The sequence below is a fragment of the Electrophorus electricus genome, chromosome 7 (genome assembly GCF_041902795.1).
Source record: "Electrophorus electricus isolate QZ-2024a chromosome 7, ASM4190279v1, whole genome shotgun sequence".
Lineage (NCBI taxonomy): Eukaryota > Metazoa > Chordata > Actinopteri > Gymnotiformes > Gymnotidae > Electrophorus > Electrophorus electricus.
In genome coordinates this window covers 3,982,501-4,006,581 of record NC_137503.1, presented here as the reverse complement: position 1 = coordinate 4,006,581, position 24,081 = coordinate 3,982,501, and the positions used below count along the sequence as shown (strand labels likewise).

Sequence of the window (24,081 nt, the reverse complement as noted above, 5' to 3'; positions counted from 1 at the left end):
TGTAGAATTGAAAAGAAACGTCGATAGTAACGTTACTTCGATTTGTTTTTGCTATTTATTCTCATCAGATAGCCATTAGAGTACGTGGTGTTTTATATATATAATTGCATCACGCTTGTTTTGTTTTATTTGATTAGTTTACATTTTAGTTGCTATGGAGACGAAAATGAGCAAAAACACGAAAAACAAAATTGGCCAGGAGAGCTAGTTAACCTAGCTAGGTTAAGTTTTCAAATTAGTGGACAACAACGTAGCGTTATCAGTCGTTTGAGAACTCAAGAGTTCGCCCGAAAATGGTGAGTAATAATTACAAACTAAGATAGCTATAAATCAGTACAGTGACATAAAGTTGTGCTAATCACCTAAGCTAACGCTAGCTAACCTAATGCTCTTCTCATTTACTTCAAGGAGCGCCTTTACTAGCAAGCTAAACTAAGATAAGATAAGCAAGCTATCTAACATTGCATCGCTGGACGGTATAATTGAAATCTGCGTGAATCTGAACCGCCGCAGTAACTGCATTTTAAATGTTCCGTTTGGCAGCTAGTTAGCTAGCTTCCTGTTTGTAGCTCGCTAAATAAAAATTAGACTCTTGAACACAGTAATACGAATATTGAATTGTAATGTTTCGGTAGGATAATGCTTAACATCTTTATTAGCCGCATTAATCAACATTTAGCATTTTAGTGGTAGCTGTCTGAGATATGAACGAAACGATTAGCTACAATCCACTAGGAACGCGTAACACTAGTTAAGCTATCTGTCACTTGCCACTAGATGTCAGGCGTAAACTTCACAAGAAACCATTACAAACATTGAACTTTTCAAGTATGATGTAAAGTAAATACTGAAAAGCAGCAACTGATAATTGCTATTAGCTTTGATGAATGGTAAGGAATCTTCACTAGGCTGATCGTATTTTTCTCGCTTTTATGATTGACAGCTGTCTGGCTAATTGGGCAAATGACGTGCAAAACCATTAGGTAGCGAAAATCTTTTAACTGTAAACGCTAATCAGGCAACTCATTGCTATTCGGTGTCTGAGCTTATTTCCTCATCTCTCTTCCATACTGCTAGCTATTGTGATATTTTCCACATTGCCATCACTGACTTGTACTGCTTTGTATACAAAATTGACGTGTACTGTTTTTGATACTTTCCGCATTTACCTTTCATCTGTCTGCAGGCTCAATGCATATAGCATGAAATGTTTGTAGTGATATCATAAGACAACATCAGGTGTCTGAGAAAGTGTTGGATTCTAAGAAATGCTCAGAAAAGCAGCTCACTTTCGCTATAGATTCATATGAGTGCGAGAGGTATCAGATTAGCCTTTCCAGTTCGTTATGGCTAAAGTCATAAACGTATGTTGGCCAAGTGATTTTTAAAATGGAATTTAAATGTTTCCATTGAGCTTTAGTGCAGTTGTCCTGATGAAACAAGGCAGGTGCTTCAGGTTGGTTATGGGTCTGATTTTAGTGAGAGAACCTCTGTTCTATCTGCTAAGTCTCCTAGATAAACAGTTGGGTTAACCTGGGCCATGTAGGCCATCCATCAACTCTGCCTTGAGGAGAATGAGACTCCAGAGCATCCTACTAACATTTAAACTAAGTGCCACAGTGTGGTTCAGACCAGATTCTCAAAAACTTTGCTTATGGGAAGAAAATATATCACATTGTCAGTAAGCGGCATGGTTATATAAACAATGCTTCAGGGAAGTTCACACTGATTCATGCAATGTTAGTGTTGGTGAACTGTATTCTTAGCTGGCCATACATTTCTATTGTTTGACATAACATTGCCTTAGATGAGTAACTGTCAAGGCAGTTGTGTCACAAAGGCTGTTTATGCTGTCAGTGGTGTTTTAATCCCAACATGTCTAACATCTCATTTAGAAAAAAAATCTTCAAGTTGACAAGATTCCTCCGGTCAATACCTTGCACCTTTAGCCTCTGGTCATGGTTTATGAGTTTGTATAAAATTTCTTTAACCCATTAGAGAGTTCCCATGCTATGTATAAGGTGAACCCCCCCAAGCAGATAACTCGCCGAAATCCAGTCTGCACACTCCTACTCTTATCACTAAGATTTGTTTGTTTACTCCAGTTCCTTCTGCAGAAACAAACTTGAAAATGATTGAGACATTGACACTTTAAACTATGTGGATGCTTGCCAGGCAGGAGGTGCTTTTTTTTTTTTCCGGTAATGGCTAGTAACTTCTTTTTGGGAGGTGTCACCTATTTTTGGTTTACCACAGTCAGTTTACTCAGTTTCAGTCAGTTCCACAGTGAAATATTTCCTGGCGAGAATCAAGCCTTGTTCATAGGGCATACGCTTACTTGTGCTCATTTACAAAGGAAGCTGTTCATACCAATGCTATCTCTGCCACAGTCCAGTAAGGGGTAAAAATAGCCTCTCTTGGGGGATGGGCCCCACCATTCTTTAGACACAAATTGGTCAATTGTGTGAAAGGGTTTCTTTGAGTGAGAGACAAATGAGGTTTGAACAGAAAATTGTGAATTAATTTCACAAATAAATGACTCTATGATTAGAAAGAGTATGAAGGCTTTCTAAATTTGGTTTAAACTTTAGCCTATTGGATTATGTTATGTGGTGGGTTGGCTAGTTAGGTTATGTATGATATATTCATTTCAGCTAAGGACACAAGAAGTTATTTCTGAGTGGATGTGAAATCTTAATAAAGAAACTATAATTTATAGCCCGACTACATGATATGAGATTTAATTCATTTAATTTATCAAAGATATGTTAAGGAGCTATAGCAACAGGTGTTCTACTTCTGTGTCATTGATGGTGTCTACTGGGTTAGTTTGTTTCTTTAACGTAATTGCTGTGATCTTTATTTTTTTCCAAACCAAGAGAGTGTTCCAGAAATGCTTACAGAAACAGGGCACTCTGAGTCTGTGTTACTGCCCAATCTGCATAATGATGTAAAATATTGAATACCCGTTCAGTTATTAACAAGGTTATTGGGAGTTATTAGTTAATAACTCATCTTGGAACTAAAGTGGAATTCCATACCCTATAGTATATGACCTTGTCTTCATGTAACTGTGTAAAATGACCTTTGATATTCCCAGGTTAGCGCTGCAGCAGGAAAGGCGTTTCTCATTAGTATTCTGCTCCAGGTCTGGATCACATGCTCTTGGAATCCAATTTGCATATTCAATGTGTGGCCTTCCACCAGGGGGCAGACTATGATGGAGAGACAACACTTTCTGCCTCCTCCATTTTTCTGTTCAATAGCACTCTTTGCTTGGTGTGAAGGTGAGAAAGGTGAAAGCAGCCACCTGACAAATCATCCTCAGTCACCATTTAATGTTACAGTAATTTCAGCATCAAATGCTCTAATTGCACTGTAACTCTGCATATGGTTTTAACATGGCATACTCGAAATGCACTTCATTTGACAATATAGCCATGCAATCTTTCGACCCCCTCACTCTTTTAGAATAACTATGATTTTGACCTCTCACCTGTTTCACATTTAGTGACAATATCGGAGGTCCTGAGAGCCCTGGCTCTAGGCCTGTATTTGTGTGAGAGTAGCAGCAGCTGCATTTGTGTAACAGCTCACCCGGCTGTGGTAGAAGAACCCTGGGGGAAGAGCAGCTCATGCTTACCACAAGTGCTTGACTCCATGCTGTGACATGGGCCAGCTGCCTGGTCATGCTGGGGGTCAGGCCCTAAGCGCTCCGGCTCCCTGTCCTAGCATGGGGGTTGGTCCACTGTGATCTCCCTGGGCCTAGTGGGAGGATGTCAGAGTTCCTAGAGTGTTTGTGTCATGCTGTTCACAGGAGGAACGCTTTGCCTTTCTCGCTGAGTGGTACGACCCGAGTGCTGCACTCCTACGCCGCTACCAGCTGCTGTTCTACCCTAAAGATGGTTCAGTGGAGATGGTAAGCATTTGGGCTTTGCTCAGGCAAACCGCCACATCAAATTTCATTCTAACAAGCACTATCTGTTGTCTTGGAGATAACCACTGGATCAATGTGGTCTAAGCTTCCATTTTCATCAAGATTCCAGTTTCTGTAATGTCTGGTTAGTGTTGTTTTTCAAAGTCTGTCACAAACAGCTACACCTTCCTCTCATCAATTGTAGTATGATGTGAAGAACCAGCGTACATTCTTGAGAAGGACCAAATATGATGATCTTCACCAAGAGGATCTATTTGTGGGGAACCGCATCAATGTCTTCTCTCGTCAGCTCAACCTCGTTGACTATGGGGACCAATATACGGCCAATAAACTGGGCAGCAAGAAAGAAAGGTAATACACATCACTAATACACCCCTTCCATATCACCATTATGTTTGAAAAAAGATATCAATACTTGTAAACATGGATTTATTTGAGCGTCTGTGGGAGTAAGTAAGCATCATGATCTGTCAAAAGCATAAAGATAAAGGTAGAGATTATTAGTACCATACAGCACTGGGCTATTTTATCTTTGCTTTATACTATGTTGCTGCATCACTGTTTTGATATGAAAACCATGATGGCTTTCAGTCTGTCATCACTATATGCGTTCACTGCTGTTTTTATCATGCTGCAAACATATCATTCCAAACACCTTTAAGTTTTGTGATGCTCATTAGAGGATATAACTTTTCAGAAGAGCAGAAGGTAGTTTGGAAGGGTATTTGGTCCAGCGGGATATAACTCACTAAACAGTGTAATGAACCATATTTCTATGCCATAGTGGGTGGCTTCTAATCAGACTACAGAGATAGCCAGGAAAGTGCCCAGCCTAATCAAACACAAATTGAACATCTTTGATTATTGCTCTAATAAATAAGCCTGTCAGCCTTTTCAGACTCCCACATCGTTCAGCTGATCATTTCAATTAGTGGTAATTAGGTGACTCTAGTGCTGAAGGCAAACAGAAGAGGCTTTCTTCACAGTAGCTGCATCTCTCCCTCTGTTTCTGGCTGTGTGCTGTGAATTTAAATCAGATAGCAGAGATGCGCGACTAAAAAAATCTGTTATATGGTTACACTTTGTAGACTCATTTAGGTTTAAACAAATGGCAATGCAAAGAATATATCGTTTTGAGCTAACCCAGTACTTCAGTGTACTACTAATTATGATAACATATTTATGTATTAATTTTGAGGAAAGGATGCACAGCTCCATAACAAACACCATTGTTGTTTATTAGTATGTATTGTTCTCTTCACTGTTGTTTAGCTCCTTGTCAAGTAAGCACATGAGCAGCAGCAGTGAACAGATTACAAAATCATGTGTTCTTTAACATTAGAATTAGGAGATTTCTCTCGACCCATTCTTTGAAGTGTACAGCTCTGTCAGACCAACATATAAAAAGTTTATTTTGCATTTTGTCACTGAATTCTAAATTCAAAACGGATACACTTTCTGTCTGATTTGTTGCTTTGTGTTGCATCTTTAATGATAAAATCACTGGATTAATTAGCTGGCTGCTAATCTTTTTAGCCAGCCTTGCCCTGTCAAGCACAGAGTGGACTTGAGTGGACTGAATCCATGGCTTTCTCACTATATTTTCTCATTCCACTGAGCCAGAGCTCTGAGGAAGTAAAGTTTTGCAGAGATCATATAAAGGTGGAAGACTATTGCTCTGTGTTTTTTCTATACAGTGGTCACTTCACAAGCCATATTTTTTCCTCATGAATCTTAGGAACATGATATAGCTCACTCCTCATAAAACCATGCTTACTTGATTCTCTTCTCTATCTGTCACTTCATCCTTCTTTTAAAAGTCTATAAAAACATTTCTGTTTTTCATTTGATTTCCTCAGGACATTGGCTATGATTAAGCCAGATGCAGTGACCAAAGTGGGTGACATTATTCAGATGATTTATGATGCTGGCCTTATTGTCACCAAAGCCAAAATGACCAAACTAAGCTGGTAAGCCAAGAAACAATGTTGTACCTCATAACAAATTATTTATTTTACACCACCCATGCTGGTCCCATGCAAAGCAGAATGCACTTGATTTACTATATAGCTGTTTGACTCCACAATTACAAATGAACTTGTTTGATGTCCTTCAAAGCATTTACTATCAAACAGGAAAGTCAAGAGGTCATCAAGAGGTCTTTGCTCAAAGCAGATTGAAACTGTATTCCTAAAATGCAGATATTGTTTGCAGCTATGCTGTGAATTGGCAAGTTATAGAAAGTCTTGGAATTGGGGAGGGGTCAGGTTGCAGACAACTGCCAGGAACATATGGCTCTGATGGGAGCCAAAAATCCAGCAAATACTGTGGCTTCTTTTGATGCCATTTTAAATTTCTGTGTTTGCTGTGTAGACCACTGGTTACCAACCACTGGGAATTAGATACCAACCCCAATCCATCAAACCTGATGGAATTAATCAGCCTTTTCAGAACACTGATTAGCTGGATCAGGCAGGTTTGGTTTATAATTACACTCTGTAAGAAGGCATATCTCCAAGGGCCATGGAGCTACTGTTATGAACAGATGCATTACAGCTGATTCTCCCTTCATCCACTGTAGTGCTCATGCTCTGACCAAATTATTACATTACAATTGCAAAGATACACATTATCTCTCAATTAGTTGCAGGTTACAGAGTTGAGAGTATGTCCGTATGAACACTTGTATTAACCAGAATTATCCTGATGATTAAAAATAAGCAAAAGCATCAGACAGATTGTAATTACCTTGTTCTCACTCCTGTGGTGTTGTGGGGTTCTACAAAAAGATTGCAATAATGCTATTCGATGTCGGAGAACAAAATATGCCACACATATATTTAATTATAATAAGTAACTACTCCAGGGTGGTTCTGTAATAGTCACTGTTATCTAATAAAAAGAATTTGGTGGCTGTCCATCCAGCTGCAGACAAATACTTGTTTGAATACATGATGGTAACTGCCAGCCCATGACCATTTGTGGATGGTAATAAAATACTTAAAACATGCTAAAAACCAGAGTTACAGAACGCATTGTCAGTATTTTATGTTTACAAACTTCAAGCATGTTTAATTCATGGAAAGCACAAAAGATAAAGATGCAAATCTTAGAATGAATTAATGAATGGTTTTGAATGCACAGGTTTTTTTGCACATATTTTAGGAGGCCCATGGACACCCAAAAATGAGGTTTCTCCATTAAATGTAATGCTCAGTAGTTGTCCTGGAAACTTGATTCACATCCATCTGACCTGTTTTTAAAAGAATAAAAACAATGTTGCAAAACCTCTCAGGCAGGGCTTTACTAAATGCTTAGTCTCGTGTTTGTCCTCATGTGGTTAGTTGCCTTGTTCTTGCGCTCCCTTTTCCCCCTTTCTGTCTTCCTCTCTGATAGAGCAGCTGGTGGCAGCATTACTCCTGACTCTGGGATGTAAACACACACCCAGTCGGGCACTGTCATGTCCTCTCTACTCCAGTCTGATCAGTGGTGAATGCAGAAAAAGTGTCACTCTTCACTGCTGTCATTTATCTCTATAATTAAACATTTTGCATGTGTAGTCTCTGCCTGCTGGAGTATTTCTAAATGTCAGATTTGCATTTGGAATTCCATTTCTAACAGCTTTTGCACAATGCAAATAATCAGCCTAATTTATTTTATAAAGCTGGCAAAAATGTATAACTATCAAATGCAGATGTAATTTTATTCTTATTCTTGGAAGGAGAGAAATTTAGGTTACATTGGCAGATTTATTGATGTAGTGTAAAGTAAAAATGTTTATGCATTACATTTGAGCATATTGCATGTTGCTATGCATTTAGAGGTATAGGTTCATAGACTAGTGTTGCTTAACATGGTTGATTTGGTTCATATAACTACTAAGCATATCACCATCTAATTCAGCCTGCTGATTCAACACACATTTTGTACTGTAAGCCCACCCCTTTTAGTAGTGACACACAGCAGCAGTTTAACTGTTGGAAATATGGAAAGAGCTGAGTGTTAATCTTTCCTTTCCTACAGGAAAGCTGACTGTGTAGAACTGTATAAGGGACTGTTGTTTTAGGCTGATCAGGGCTGTTTGCTTTTCATTCATGTCACTTTTTGCCATTTACTATTGGTTACTCACAAGACCAAGTATTCTCTGCTGCTGTTGTGCACATTTTGGTCTACTGATTAAACTGTCTAATGATAACTGTCTTTTAAACTTTTATACTGTGATGAGGGAGACTTGTTGCCAATTAAATGAATTATGCTTCTTGATCTTAATTTTATTTTTGATTTTTTGGTATTTTAAGGTGTGTAAACAAATTGAAAAGGAGCAAAAATAGTTCTTGTTAGGCCTCTGTCTTTATTGTAGAAGTGAGTGGGGCTCATTGGATCACTTATTAACTGTGTGTACTTTTATGGCTTTCTTACAGGAAGCAGGCAGGGGACTTTTACATGGAACATCAGTCAAAGTCTTTTTTCAAGTAAGTCTTCCCTGGGTGAATTATTCACTTATGTTGAGGTTGCATGTGAGTTTTTCAAAGAAACCTTAAAGCCCAATCTGCTTGCAACAGCGATTTTTATTGTGGCGTTTCCACTACCTTCTGATGTCTTTGAGTGACATTGAAGTGTTGTTTTACAGCCAGCCAGTGACATAGCATAACCTTCATACTGAAATCTTGGATTCCTTTGAGGACATTGCAAAAGTCTTGTCATGACATTGTATGAGGCTTGACCTTCATACTTCTACAGTGCCCTGTATATTTCAGATGTTACAAAGTCTTTTTAATAATATTTCTTACTAATAGTTTAAGTTGTTGATGTTTTCAGCTGAGATAATTAATACATATGGTTTTTGTGACTGAGCAGTAACCTGGTACAGTTTGTGACCTCTGGGCCGGTGGTTGTCATGGAGCTGATGGGAGATGAGGCAGTGTCTGTCTGGAGGAAAGTTCTGGGGCCCACTGACTCTGGTGCAGCACGCAAAGACGCTCCAGCCAGCCTGCGTGCCAGGTTTGGCACAGATGGCACTAAAAATGCAGGGCATGGATCAGACTCTCTGGCATCTGCTGCTCGGGTATAAACAACAACAACAACAAAACATTTTAATCCACTTAGTTGCAGTGTTTAGTAATAAACATGCAGGTCGTTTTCTTATTGGACAAGAATGACACCTTTATAGTATAGCATCATATGTTCATTAAAGATGAAATGTGTCTGAATTATGAACTCGTTTAACACACATGCAGTTTATGACCAACTAACTTTGGTTTGGTTTGGTTTTTCCTCTTTGTACTCTGTAGGAGCTGGAGCTCTTTTTCCCTTCCACTACAGGGCACGGTCCTTCCAACACGGCCCAATACTCTTACTGCACCTGTTGCATTATCAAACCTCATGCTATCTCAGAGGGTGAGACCCTAAATGCATGTGTGCACGTACACACACACACACACACACACACACACACACACACACACACACACACACACACACACACAAACAAGCCTCTGATTTAACAAAAGAAAGGCTTCCTAACTAGCCAATATCCTGTATTAAGTTGCACATGTGAGTTTCAATAATTTGTTGTTTTAATTTTTTTGTTTTGTTTTGCTTTGGGGGGTGTGGTTATAGCTAATTCTGCTTGAAATTAAGTAGTAACAAAACGTCTGTAGCGTTTTCATTTATTGACCTCTGAAAGAAAAAACATCACAGTCGCATTATAAGATTAGGAATTAAAAGTTGCTTGTGTTGTTTGTGATGTCCCTTAAAGTCTGTATTGTCACAAATTAAAGCAAAAGGCCTGAAAGTAGACAATAATAAACAAACAAACAAACAAACAAGTCTTGCCAAAGCAACTCAGTACATGACTGAAACTGGAGAGTGTCAAGGAAAAGACAGATGAGCGAGTAAGTGTCCTGATGGATGATGTTGTATTGTCAGGTCTCACAATGGTGGTCATGTCCAGCATTGTAGTGTGTTAAGCCTTTGCAAATCTAATGAATGCATATTGTCCAATTTGGAATGTAATGGGAGAATAGTAGAGTAAAAGGACAAATACTATTGTTGACCAGGATACTACTATCATAACAGGATTACACATCATGTTTACTATGTATATTCAGACTGGAACTTCAAGCTTATACAGTCCATTAGTCTACACATTTCTTTCTTTGGGAAACAGCTGTAGATGACTTGTAGGACAAGTCTGGACCACTCTAAATTTTGCTCACACCTAAGAGAAAATTTTAAATAGCACAAAACGGGTAAATGCGGCACATTCTCTAAGAGCAATTTAAGAGAACCTGATTACAAATCTTTTCATACAAGTAGGTTTTTCATAGTGCTTGATTAGATGAGTCAGTCATTTTTGGCTTCATTATTTAATGGGTCCTTAAAGCTAAATGAAGTAGGACCTTTGAAGCTTTAATTGGGTCAATGTTACTGACATGTCCTGTCACATGCTGAAGCGGCTTGCATGTGTGCCTTGGTGAGTGAGGACAGTTAGTTATTGTCTCAGGGACAAATGTATCTGAAATCTTAACACCTCAAATACTTGTGTGTGCTTATTTTAATGAATGACATGTAAAAATGCAGTTGTTTTGGAGAATATATTTAACTTTGTCCATCAGCTGCACTACCACATTTAAGCTCCCCTCTGGTTCTTCCATGGGTTCCTTACTGTTCAACCTTTGTGATATGCCTGGCTTCCTCTCTTTACTTATGTTGGTGAATGTGTTACCCCTAAAGCCAGTGCATATGTTTAACCAATCTCCCCTGTGGCTTTTCCCAAATCCTTCTCCTGATCCCCTATTCATGGAGCATGCCTTCAAAGCTCTTTGCTACCTCATGTGATATTGAATTGGAGCAGGCCATTGCCTGCTTCAATAGTTATAGAGAATATTTTGCTCACAAACTCACCAAATGATAGTTTATTACATTTTGATCTGAGCATCAACCCCCCCGCCCCCTTCCCTGCAACATGTTTCACATGGAACCAGTGTAAAAGACTCCTCACAAAATGGTCATTGGCCCCTAAAGAGCAGTTTCTCTGCCACTGAGACCAAACCTTTTTAAGGGCTCATAGCCACAGACATAGCTGGATAGTTGCATTAGGCAGACTGTCTGACAGTGGCGTATGCGTAGTAATTCAAAAGGGAAGGCGTGACCCTTTATCTATCTGCACTGATAGTGCTGTCATCCCGAAATACAACTTGGAAGAGATCAAAATTGGTTAAGGATTATTGACATCAGGAGAAAATTTGAAATATTTAAAATGCAAAAATGTTTAACTTTTAGTCAGTTAGTAGATGCTTGTATGTCAAATATAGATTTTTTTTTTTTTCCCTGATTTGGCTTTGACTGACTTATCTTGTGAAACTCTTGAGAGCCTTGTTATGTTAGAACTGTTTGGGAGAAGGATTTTTCACCTGTTCACAATTTGGTGCCCTTGTATGAGTCACCAGACTGGCAGATACCACCAGAGACCCACTGTGAGTGTGCACACACAATGTACCTCCATTGGGAGTGTGTCCTGCCTGCAGGTCTCCAGCTTGGATGCTGATAGCTGGTGATTTAGAAAGTGTTGCAGCCTATATTATTTTTAAATGAGGGATTAGGAACCAAACACATTTGTGACAAGAGAGATTAGTAGTCGATAACAGAAGACCCTAAAGGGATCTAAGTAATTTGCGAGATAAAGCAACAATCAGTAATTTTGCTGGCCATCTGTGTCAGGCAGGTCCCATTTATATTGTTGCTTTGCCTTTGTGTTATGTAACCCACAGAAGAATTATTTTCCTGCAAATGATATAATCCCTCAGGTGGTGCTAGCCTCTTATTTAGTCAGGATTCTAATCTTGCTAGTGTTTCCTTTGTCGCCTTGTCAGCATACTTGTTTGAATGTTTAAACTGGATGCATTTGCTTAGCCTATCCAAAAGAAAAAAAATGTAGCTGGTCAATGTTGTAGTTTTAAGACAAGCATAATGCTTATGACTCAGTTGTATGCATTTGCTGAGGGACAGGGCTGCTGTGATAAATGGCTGTTTACTCACCCTTACTGAAAGCTTAATTTTGAGGAATGTGTTATAACTTGCAATCCTCTTTAAAAAAAAAAAAAGTTATGCGAAACGTGTATAGATCTTTTAGTCCTTATGAACCATGCCATTCGGCTCAGTCTTGCCAGGTAGAGTTCTTGTCTCAACAACAGAAGTGCAACCTTAACTGTAATTTCACAAAGACAGACTAAACTGTTCACAGGGCTTAACTAATAGAAAAGTTTATTTGAATTGAGAGCTGGTTTCTAACCTCAGCCAATAAAAGCATGTTAGATTTAATTCTGCCAAAATGTTTTGGCAGTGGAAATGCGCTGTGATGTTTATATCCTTCCTGTACTAGATCACATAGAAGATACTATCCAGTAACCAGCCATGGTTTACTTGAAAGTGGACAAAAACCTCTTGGCCAATATCAAAGCTACCTCGTGACTAGAATGGAGAACTCTGTTGCTAGGCAGCCATAACAGTGTTGCCTGGCAACATGTCTGGTTTGGTCTGGGAGCTGTCGATGTGACTGGGAGCTCAGGCTCAGAGATGATGCTGAGGGGGATGTGTGAAGGTGTTGTTCACAGGGCCAGACTTCATGGGTGGTACTACAGCCACACTGAATGAGGGTGTGGTCTGGCTTCCATGTTATTATATTTACAAATAGTTTATCTTCTTATATGTACGATATGTCATAACTGTCTGTGCCTGTATATACGTGCCTGTGAATGTCTCTGTGTGTGTTTCTTTTGCGCACACACACACACAGTTTGTTGTCTGTGGTCTCAGGTTGGTTTGTGTGCTATGATAATTTGCCCAAACTTTGTCCTCTGTTCAGCAGACTTGTGTACTATGTCATATGAGCCCTGATCCTGCATTTGACCTGTAGTCACTGTTCCTGAGGACACACTACACTGCTGATGAATACAGGCTATTATACTAACGTGCCAGTGGGGGAAGCTGAAAGACATTGCACAAGGGTACTCTACTGCACCCTGTCTGTTAGGGTTTGGGAGGGCTTAGCTCCTGGGATAGCTTTAGACCATGTTTGGGGAAACCTGAGCTTATGGCCTTTGGGCTTTTTCTATTCCTCTGGGATAAGTGTTTAAAAAAAAAAAAAAGGTTTTGACACTTTTTTGGCTGAAACGTTATAGTGTGGGCTGACAGGACCTTTGAGAGGTTACTAGTATAATCTCCATGTGCTTGTTCCAGAACAGTCTGTACAAAGGCAGTGATAGAACTACCGCACTACGTTAGTGGAGCTCAAAGTCTTTCCTTCCATTTTATTATCTTGTGAACTCCATGTTTGGCTTTAACTCTCACAACCGGCTCTGAAAGGTAAACGGTAGGATAAAGGTCTCCTCCAAGAACCAAGAACAAGTAAGTTTGTTTTTTTTGTTTGTTTGTTTTGTTTTTTTTGGCATACTGTTTTTGTTTGGAGATTGACATTGTAAGTCTAAGTACCAATCTGTCAGTAACACTTTCAGTTGTGATCAGTTGGAAATAAAATCAGGCTCATCTCTAAGTCTTTTTTCCCCTAGTTATTTTTCATTCCCTGTCTTGCTTTCTCTTGCCTCATACCACCTACTCTCCAGCCACCTCGCCATCATACACTCACATCACACTACCTAAGACCCAATCACAATGCCTGATCTTTTAGGGGAAGAGTTTAAAACAGTCGGTCAGTGTATGTTTGCTATCTTTTCTTAGAGGGCACAGTAAATATGGCCTAGTCTTTTACATGTCTGAGGCAGGGGACAGTGGCAAATGCTGACAGGCCTGACACAGCATGTGAGGTTTAATGTTATGGCCTGTCTCGTGGGACTTGGGACTTTTTTTAAGCTTTGCTCCTGATGACTCATATCCTCAGGTTCAAGTGAAGCCCAACAAGTGTATACCTGGAGCAGAATGGCTCAAAATAGCACCTAGGGCCTGAAGTGCGTTGCATATTACTAATGCATGGGAAGATCACCACAATCAACATCATTGCCGTCATCACTTTTCTTTATATAGCACTTTTGCTGTGCTCAAGGTTGCTTTACGTGGAAATCTGTAAGAACACAGACAATAAAAAATAGATTTAATATGAAGACAACATTTGGGCATATTGTGGTTTGGTCCACCATTATGGCTAGGTATCACTGTGAATTTGCTTGGCCTCACTGGATTACTATATTTTTATATTTAATTACATTTCCTATTATTTATTTGTTTTATTTGGTGCTATGTATGCAGCTCTGTAGGCTATAAACTGAACATTGTTGACTTAAGCATGCTTTTGTGTATTTACAGCTCTGACGGGAAAGATTCTGAACTCCATCACAGAAGCCGGATTTGAGATCTCTGCTTTACAGATAGTAAGTGCGCTGTCAGTATAAATTGATTGCATACAAGGCCACAGTACATTATTCTTATTGTATAGAGATTTTTTTTTTGTATGTGTCCTTGCATTCCAGAAAAATCTAAAATCACATGCGCACTTGATTTAATTTCCCCCTCATCATCTAAGCTGACAATGTTATCGACCAGACAGTGAACTCATCAGGGACAGATTTCAAGTCATCACTGAGATAATCTCCGGCCAACCACATTTTCCTGCTAAACATTGTACTACCAATTCCTTGATATAAAATTGATAGGAGTAGCTCAGCAGTTAAGGTACTGGACTAATGATCAGAAGGATGCTTTTTCAAGACTCACTATTGGCAATTACCATAGTTGGGTGCCTGTGCCTTAACCCTCTATTGCTCGAATTGCATTCGTCATAATTGTAAGTTGCTTTGAATAAAAGCATCTGCGAAATGCCAGAAATGGAAATATTTACTACATAAGTAATGCATATAGGCTGATCATTAAAAATGTCCTGTAGGTAGGTGTGTGTGTGTAGCTTGATATAAAACAGATTTATATTTGGCAAAGTTAATAGCTCTGGTATAGGTTCCAGCATTGCAGTATGACATCTGTTTTTTGTGTCTGCTGAGCTTGGGGCCTATTTGACGCATAATTGGATAGGTAACATTCTCCTTTGCATGTTGGCCAGAGAGCATAATAATGACTACATTCATCTGGTAGTGGAGCTTTATGCTGTGTTAATATGTTACATTTCTGTAGAGAACTAGAAAATGTTTTTCACTCTCCCTCTCTCCACCTCTAGCACCCAATTTCAAGTGAAAAATCTCTGTCTGATTCCCTGACCTAAAGTCATTTACTAGACCCACTTCAAAGTTTAAATGTTTTTGCATGTTGTGTTTTTTTGTTTTGTTTTGTATTATTGTTGTTGTTGCGTGTTTTTTGACATAATAATTTTATTTCTCTTTTCAGTTCAACCTAGATCAAGCCAGTGCAGAAGAGTTTTTAGAAATTTATAAAGGGGTAGTCTCGGAGTATACAGTAAGTACAGAGAAGGCCTAACAACACTTAGTAAAATGTAATTTCACCAACGCACTAGAAACGTTGTTTTACTATGTGTAGAACCTAACTTCTCTATATGTCAGGAAACTATAAACATAAGCCATATGTAAAATGTATGTAAAATAATATTGCATAATGAATACAAATCTATGGGCTTTCAAATTATTGTGTGTGTGAATCCATACATTACAATATCTATCTCTCTATCTATCTCTATCTATCTCTATCTATCTATATCTCTATCTCTCTATCTATCTATCTCTCTATCTATCTATCTCTATCTATCTCTCTATCTCTCTCTATCTATCTCTCTATCTCTCTCTATCTATCTCTCTCTCTATCTATCTATCTCTCTATCTATCTATCTATCTATCTATCTATCTATCTATCTATCTATCTATCTATCTATCTATCTATCTATCTATCTATCTATCTATCTATCTATCTAAAATTAGGAGTTTAAAGCAAATCATTTGCCTAATAGTCTGCTAAAAAAAAAAAAAAACAATGGCCAAAAAAAAACACACTTTGCAATTTCATAACAGGCCAAACTGTAAGGCTCAGATAATTCTTTTTCATAAACTGCTGTTTGGTTGGAATGGAGATGTTTTAGCATTAGCCTTTAGCAGACACACTTTTAGACCTCTGGATTAATAGTCTAGCAGTGGCTTTAGTTGGACTGATCCATTTAATCAGCTTTCTTTATATGCATTTGTCTATCATGACACAATACCATATGCTTGATGATGGTCTATTACTTTAGAAGGGTTCATTTAAGGGTTTTGAAATGGTAGACTTCTGATTATTTTTGTTCTTTTGAAAATTTGCAATTCACTAATAAATTGTGGCTGTGAATATTCACAGTCTGAAGTTTGTTGTCAATATCAGAACTTGCATGCTATGAGACAATAACTGTAAGCACAGACTGGCTTAACAGAGATATTTAACTTGGAATTGAAGGAAATGTGCAAACCTTTGTGTTTGTTCAGTTGTTTGTTTCTGAGATTGCACATTTTCTGAGATCAGTCCTGCACTCATAGGGGCATTAATAGGCTCTGCTCAGGATGGTGGGGTCTGCGCTTTGAATAAGGCACAGCCAGGCTGCTGTGCCATGCCTGAGTCAACACTCAATTCTTCTGCCTGTTGCCATTTTACAGCTCATAGAACTAAAATAATCAAGACAGGGTGTTGGGCAGTGAAAGCATTCATTTATTTTCAACTGAGCCAAACTCACTGCTATGTCTACTCAACTGCATTTTCCCAAATATGATAAAATCATATTTTCCTTTTTTCCAATCTTTACTTGGAACTGATAGGAAAAATATATTCAGGTTTTGACCATTTGCCACAATGGTTGAGTTGAGGGCCTAATAGCAGTGCTTCTTTTTACTTTAGATTTCAAGATTTCAAGTAAGTATAAAGTATGAGGGGAAAGTATAAATCAGCTTTGACAGCCTTCCTGAATGCATAAGACATAATGTGGTTTAGATTTTGGACAGAGAAAATGTCATTGAAATGTAACGTGTAGAATGTCAAGTTAGGTGCATGCAGCTTCTATAATGGGACCGTCGATCTTGTTTTGGCTGCAATACTGAATATTGCGTAAATATGCAGTGTCACTATTAGAAACTGTTTCTATTTTGCGAATGTGTTCTATTGGCAGTTCATTCTTCTGCTATTGATCGTCCTCATGCTCTGCACGTTTAGTGTACTGTTCCCCTCTGGACCCTCTACCACCAAAGACTCCCAGAGACCATCTCATCAGACTAGATTAACATCAAATGTAACCAGACCCTGCCACAGACAACTGGGAGTCTGGACAATGGAAGCAATTGTTGTCTCTTATTTACTTTTGATTTATATATTTATTTAGAGGCAGAGCAGAAACCTGAGTGGTTCTAAAGTTTTCCTGGGGCTCTGATAACTCACCAAGTTTTGTTCACATAATGAGCTCTTTCACTGGCACATGCTTAGTGATGGGTAGAGTGAGCAGAATAAGGTAACTCTTGACTGCATGTTCTGCAGGGTATGGTGGCAGAGCTATGTTCTGGACCCTGCATGGCCCTGGAGATACATGGCCCTGATGCACCCAGAGAATTCCGAGCATTCTGTGGCCCGTCTGACCCGGTAAGTTACTTTTCAAAACTTTCCCTTGGAAATAAAATGATATTCTCGCCTCAATCTATGGTTCTTTTGGTGTGTTATTATTATTATTATTATTATTATTATTAGTAGTAGTAGTAGTAGTTTTTACCTTCTCGTTCATGCCTACCCACTACCACTTACACTGTTCTGTTGAATGTTGCAGTCAGAAAGCTGACATTTATTAGACTTGCTAATGCGTACTGTACATTAGTGTAACTGCTTGGTCCAGTGCATTGAAGGCACTGAAGTGATCAGATGATAAAATCATAGTTGAATCAGGACCATAATGGAAGAATGCATTCATTTACCTTCTTTACCTTTTTTTAATCATCTTTTCCCAAGCAATCCAAAACGCATCATTAAGTTACTTCTCATATTTCAAAGGCTTCTTAAGTAAAAGCCTGCCATGTACCTTTTAGCACTTTGCTGTAATGTACACTGTCACAAAGGTTTCAGATTCTGTCTAAGATTATGCAGCCTCTGTTACTCAGCCAGTTCTCGTGATATCAGGAAAGCACTTCCGCACCCAGGAGAACATTAACATTAATTCCACCAGTGATGCATATCCTGACAAGTGTCTAGGTGCAGGTGACGTAGAGTTGTAATGCTGCCAACGCCACTGGAAAACAGTGGGTGAGAGTCCCTGAGCCAAGGGTCATGAGCCTTCCCGTATCTTACTAAATGAGACTGAAATATTCAGTAGATCATGTCATGATCCTTGATTGGCTTCCTCTTCTTTCATGCTTCACAGTTTGTGAATGGGCATTGCTGATGAAGAGAACAGGGAGGAGCCTTGTTCAGTTCAGTGTTTATCATACTTGGTGTCCTGCTTCTGGACTACATGTATTTGCTTCACAAGGTTTTGTTCTGCATCTGTTGGACTTGTAGTGCAGATGTCTCTAGTTCCTGTTTTTTGTGGGTTTTTTAAATCAGTTTTATTACCCAGGTGTTTGTCTTGGTGAGTGCTGACACACTGGACGTTTTATAGTGCACAGAATAGAGAATGAATTTAAATAAAATATGATGAAACAAAATAGAAAAACTTTAAACTTAAAGTATATTTGTGGTGCACAGAATGGAGAATATACTTAGATAAAAAAAGAAATAAATAAAAGTAGGTTAAATAAAGTAACTTTCTTTTTTGGGTAGGGGGGGCACTGAGTGTCTCATTGTGCTGGCCCTGTCTTCTGCCAGATGGGAGAGGCTGAAATAAGTGATGGGTGTTCTATGATTTTTCCAGCATACTTCAAGACTCTAGTTGTATATATCCTGAAACGGTGAACTCTCCGCAGTCCTGACTATGTGCTGTAGTTGGTCCCATTACTGTAAGGTGCAGGAGCCTCATGCCAAACGAAGGAGGTGATAATGTAGAACTGGATCATCAGAACTTGGAACAGGCTGAGTTTCTTTAGATGCCTTAGCGAGAACATTCTCTGCTGTGCTTTTTTTGGTGAGGAAGATTTCTCTTCCCACCTAAACTTGAATGACGCCACAGAGCCATTAATGTTGAGAGGGAGTGGGCAGGGGGACGCCTGCAACCATCTCTACAGTCTTAAGGTTGTTCTGAAGTAATCCTGCTTTTATTAGCAGTGTTCATGCTATCAGTGGGGTGTTAAGGGAGCATGATTTCCAGTGGCAGCTGTTTTGCAAATGGAGTTGTATGCTTTGGATCAGAGACACTTCCATTATTCGCACCTGTTTTAGAATAAAACTAATTTATAGTCATGTGTTTCCATTCATTTAGTGCTCAGAAATTGGGTCATATTGTTAATTGCGTGTACTAAAATGCTTTATCTGAAGATTTGGGAATATTAGGATAATTGTTTTTAAACTTAAGCTCAAGGTGTAAATATTAACCACAGCAGAGCACTTTTGAAATCAGTGGGCAAACGCTACACAAGTGTAAAATATTGCTCAAGATCAGAGCTTGGAGAAGTCTTTTGAACAGATGGAAATACTGGACAGGAATGAACTGAGTTCATAAAATGGGATTACAAGATAAACCAGCCCTCCTCCAGTCAGTATATTTATGGAATCCTTTAGGGTTTTTGGGAGTCTTCCATTGAACTAGTGTCATATTTAATAGCCTCAGAAAGAAACCTGAATTAACAAGAACCAGACCTTTTTTAAGATTTAGTGAAATTTAAATGACATCTTAAACAATTGAATTGCTTCCAAGTATCTTTAAAAAAAAACCCCACAGATTACACCTGTTCCCTCTGTCTGAAGTATTGTAAGTAAGATGAGGCTTTTGTGTTTTGCACAGCAAGTGTCCTTTAAACCATTTCTTTTCCTCTGACATAGTGACTTGCTCATGTCATTCTGTTACCAAGGAGACAGATTCTGGAAGTGCCCCTTTTAAAATGAAGGTTCTTTTTGAAATTCCTGAATGAGTCACTGTTTTAAACAATCAGTATACACAAATGTCTTTAATTTACCGTGGTTTTTTTTTTTTTAGAGCCAAGTTTTTTCCCATTTTTGCAGCATTTAATTCGTTTGTTAGTTCTTATTTTTATATATATTGTGAGAAATTGCTCCTGTTTTGTGACCTGTTGAAGGTTAAACTCAGTAGCTAAATTATAGACTCTGAAAAGAGCTTGGTGCTTCCTAATGGACAGCCTCCTCCGCCCTGTCCCTACCATATACTCAGAAGTGAGGGGAAAAAAAGAGCACCCTGCATCACATGTACACAACATGATATGATCACCTACCATATTCCTTTAATAAGTACTTAGCTGAAATACTTTGATGTCATCTTCCTGTTTTATTTTTAATGTCAGATCCATTTTCTGAGAGTACTATTCAGTGCGAAGGCAAATGTATTTTACTTTCATTTCAGCAATAATTCTAAATCTGCCATAGCCTTTTAAAAAGTAATTCCAAGTTGTTGCTTTATTGTGGACATATTTTTGGTATTAGATAATAGGTTCATGTATATGCTCATGATGATCTTTGAAAAAATTCCAAACATGAAGGCCAGTTACCTTTCAAAGATGTAGATCACACCTCTACTACAGGACAAACTAATTTAATCTGACCATGTCTGAAGAACCTTGAACCTGAAATCCGCTTACATGGCATACTCCATTGCACTTGAGTCAGTATCACATCTTGAGGATAGTAATTCTAAAAGTGGTGTAAATATTAAGCCGGGTTGACAGTACTCCTACAAACTCATAAAAAGTGCTAAAATTAATATGAATGGGTCAACCAGGTTATAGGAGTTTTATGACCCAGAGCTGAAGGAAACTCAATGGAGTATACCAGAAAGAGCACAGTCAGTTCTGATGTCAGGCTTGATTGCTTAGCATGGCTCACTAACCACTCCTTAACCAAGCATCCCTGTTCACACCCACACTTTCCAAATGGCCTCTGTGGCTTTTGTCCCATCTGTTATTGAAGATACTTGGGCATTATGTGATGTTAGGAACATTTTCAATCATCATTGAGATTACTAGAATGATCTGCTGTATGAAGTTGAACCCTTCCTCCAATGAGGATAGGAAGGATGCTCAAAAGGATGAAGTAGACACGGTTGTCTTTATTTGAATGCAGTTTTCATTACATTTCATTTTAGGGCTAATGCAAAACTATATCCAGGAGCTGGAGAATATAATTACCTAATGGTATTTGTATGGGGTTATTAGCCAAAGGTGCTGCGTTCCTACCTTAAGTATCCATATATATCCATGGGAAGCATTACTCACTGACACACACATTTTTTATATATATATATATATATATATATATATATATATATATATATATATATATATATATATATATATATATATATATATATATATCTGTCTGTCTGTCTGTAAATGAGAGAAAGAGAAATATTATACTGTATACATGGTACACTGAATACTTTTTAATGTTGCATAGGGATGGTTCTTGGCAAGCCATTTGGGTCCTGACCCAACCCCCCCCTCAAGTGGAAAACCAGAGTTTTCCCCTTCAATATATCATTTTAAACATAATTGTACAGTTTTAAATAATATAATAATAGTCACTGAAATAACTTGCTAATAATTATAGATATAAAAGTTTGCTTTTAAGTTTCAAAATATTGAATCTCCCCCTTCATACGTCTCATAATGGATTTTAGGTGGGTGGAGTCCTTCATCATCCTGGTTTTCTTCAGGGAGCGACTGCTGCACAATTCAAGGAGGTTTAGTACCTGAACCCCGGTGATGTGCTGGTTTCTCTGCACCACCCTCTGCAGAGCTTTCATCTTTTGAGAGCAGAGCAATTGCTGCACCAGGTGGTAAAACAGCCAGTCAGAATGCTTTCCACAGTGCAGGTGTGTTCTGAGGATATGGGGGTTCATACCAAACCTCTTCAGCTGTCTGAAATAGATGAGGCACTATTGTACCTTCTTCACTACTCATGTTCTGTGATCTGTCCGTGTTGGTTCCTATGTGATGTAAACACTAAGGAACTTTAAAGTAGTCGTTCCATTGATGATGATGGGGGTGTGCACACACTGCTGCTTCCTGAAGTCCAGTATAAGATCCTTAGCCTACTTGACGTTTAAGGAAATGTTATTATCCTGGCACCACTGTGTTGGGAAACTGGCCTCTTCTCTGTAGGCTGCCTTTGTCAAAGTGCAGGCTCACGATCCTTGTATTGTCCTCGATGTGTATTTGTGATGCAGGATATTTGTTTCTCATGCCAAAATTCATTCTCTTCTGTAGATGGTAACAGTAATATTTTTAATACAGCATTTAAGATTAATTTGCCCTATGTACATTTAATACAGCACTACTTTTTGGCAGTACCTTTGGTGTTCCTTTCAGGAATTCCTCTTGAATTTTTGTTTGTCCATCAGTGAAATAAAATATCTGCCTGTGTATGAATTGCTGAGGATTTACTAATGGATTTATTAATTATGATTTACCAAAGTTTTTCAGTTTTCCTTAAATGGCTATGAATTCCTCTTATTTGTAGACAATTTTCATTTAACAGTTACAGACATATATAATGTAACTGAATAAGTTTTAAAAAGAACCTTTCCTACCATTATTTACTGCTTATGGAGATGCTAAAACTGCCTTTAATATTATGGGGTCACTAAAATGAGCATTCCATTATGCTGTAGATTTTGTGTAATTTTGGAATGATGAGGTAATTACAGATTATATACCCTCTCAGTACTATCATAGTATAACAAACTCAGATTCTTTGAGTTTGAGAAGGTACCTTAATTGGCATTGGTTGCAGTCTTGCACAGCCTTCCTTAATTACCCAAGGAATATGTTATAAAGTATTAAAAATATTTTATGAAAATAGTGTTATATGAAACATTCAGCAATTTTTCAATTTAAAAAAAAGGGAACAGAAACATAACACCACACAAAGAACAAATTTGTTCATCAATCCTAGCTGACAATGGTCTGGATGTGGTCCCAATATTCCAATGAATATGCTCGGTGACATCCCACTGTTGGCGCTTTGCAGCCTCCTGCGGCACTCAAGCGGAAATGAAGATGAAGGAGAATTGTAGTAATACAACCATACATGCACGAACCTACCAATGAGCATACTAATGCAAATAGTTCAGTCACCAGGTAAGCCTTAAAAGATAATGATGGAATCATGGGTTTTCATGCTTTCTACTGGCTTAGACACAAATGGCTATACATAGACTTCATTACAAACAGCCTAGCAGTAACTTACTTTTCCCATTTTCCTGTTGTTCCTGATGTCAGTGTAGTCTGATCTAACTCCTCATTCTAAAAGATGCAGTCTTGATGTCACAGAGATGCCCGGATTTGTGTGAAACCATGATCTATAAAATTTAGATCTGCATAGTCTGTAGCTCCAAGCCATTCACTACAGTATACTGATCCATGTGTACAAATATTACAGTTGACATTTCAGTTTGGAAGTACATCTATACTTTTTTGACCATAAGGACAACCCATTTTAAATGAGAAGTGGGTGATGTAAATTAGTCATTTAAAAGACTTTTGAACAGTATTCATAGGATGCACTTGGAATGTGGGTGCTGGGTGCTCACAAGAGCAACATTAACCTGATGAGGAAGAAAACACAGATATACGTTCCTTGGGTCTAAGGCTTATTGAGCCATATTAGGCCAGTGTTTTTAGATGCTACACTGACCTGTCTTGCTACTTCCGTCCACGGTGTGCTTGCTTGAAAATTTTATTATGTTGACACCAACCACTTTTTTTGGCCATTGAAAGAAAATTGGCTTTATATCTGCATTTAGTGTGACCCAAAAGTGCTTTTTTGATTTCGATTCAGAAGATTTGAACAATTATGATGAACTCAGTGTTCCATTTTCCATGGAACAATAATGTTCCATGATGTAACAGACATAAAAGGTTTATGAAATGTTTAAAGGTCAATGTTATATATATATTTAGTAGACCTGTAATTATTTATATGAAATTCTGGAATCTGTCCAAGGATGTACCTTCTTTAACCTACCTGTGGTTACTAATGTAAGAAGTAGGAAATATTATTTTGAATAAGCTTCAAGAATAAATGCGTAAAGCTACCTGAGTGACCTTTTCAGCACAAACGCATGA

At 38.3% G+C, this 24,081-nt stretch overlaps 1 protein-coding gene across 5 annotated transcripts in view; it reads left to right on the top strand.

Annotated features, from left to right (window-relative positions):
• The first annotated feature begins 5 nt into the window (after positions 1-5).
• nme7 (NME/NM23 family member 7) overlaps positions 6-24,081 on the top strand; it is a 37,621-nt gene continuing 13,545 nt past the window's right edge. The window contains exons 1-11 of one of the 5 annotated variants that reach the window (XM_027013582.3): positions 13-296; positions 3,818-3,919; positions 4,122-4,288; positions 5,797-5,907; positions 8,359-8,409; positions 8,795-9,002; positions 9,229-9,334; positions 14,258-14,322; positions 15,287-15,355; positions 17,402-17,503; positions 21,633-22,388. In XM_027013582.3, coding sequence (XP_026869383.2) covers positions 294-296; positions 3,818-3,919; positions 4,122-4,288; positions 5,797-5,907; positions 8,359-8,409; positions 8,795-9,002; positions 9,229-9,334; positions 14,258-14,322; positions 15,287-15,355; positions 17,402-17,503; positions 21,633-21,701 — 1,053 coding nt within the window. In that variant the 5' untranslated portion in view covers positions 13-293 and the 3' untranslated portion in view covers positions 21,702-22,388. Of the gene's footprint in view, positions 297-3,817; positions 3,920-4,121; positions 4,289-5,796; positions 5,908-8,358; positions 8,410-8,794; positions 9,003-9,228; positions 9,335-14,257; positions 14,323-15,286; positions 15,356-17,401; positions 17,504-18,272; positions 21,210-21,632; positions 22,389-24,081 lie in introns of those variants that run through there. The other 4 variants (XM_081717811.1, XM_081717812.1, XM_035524114.2 and 1 more) reach the window with 4 other exon arrangements.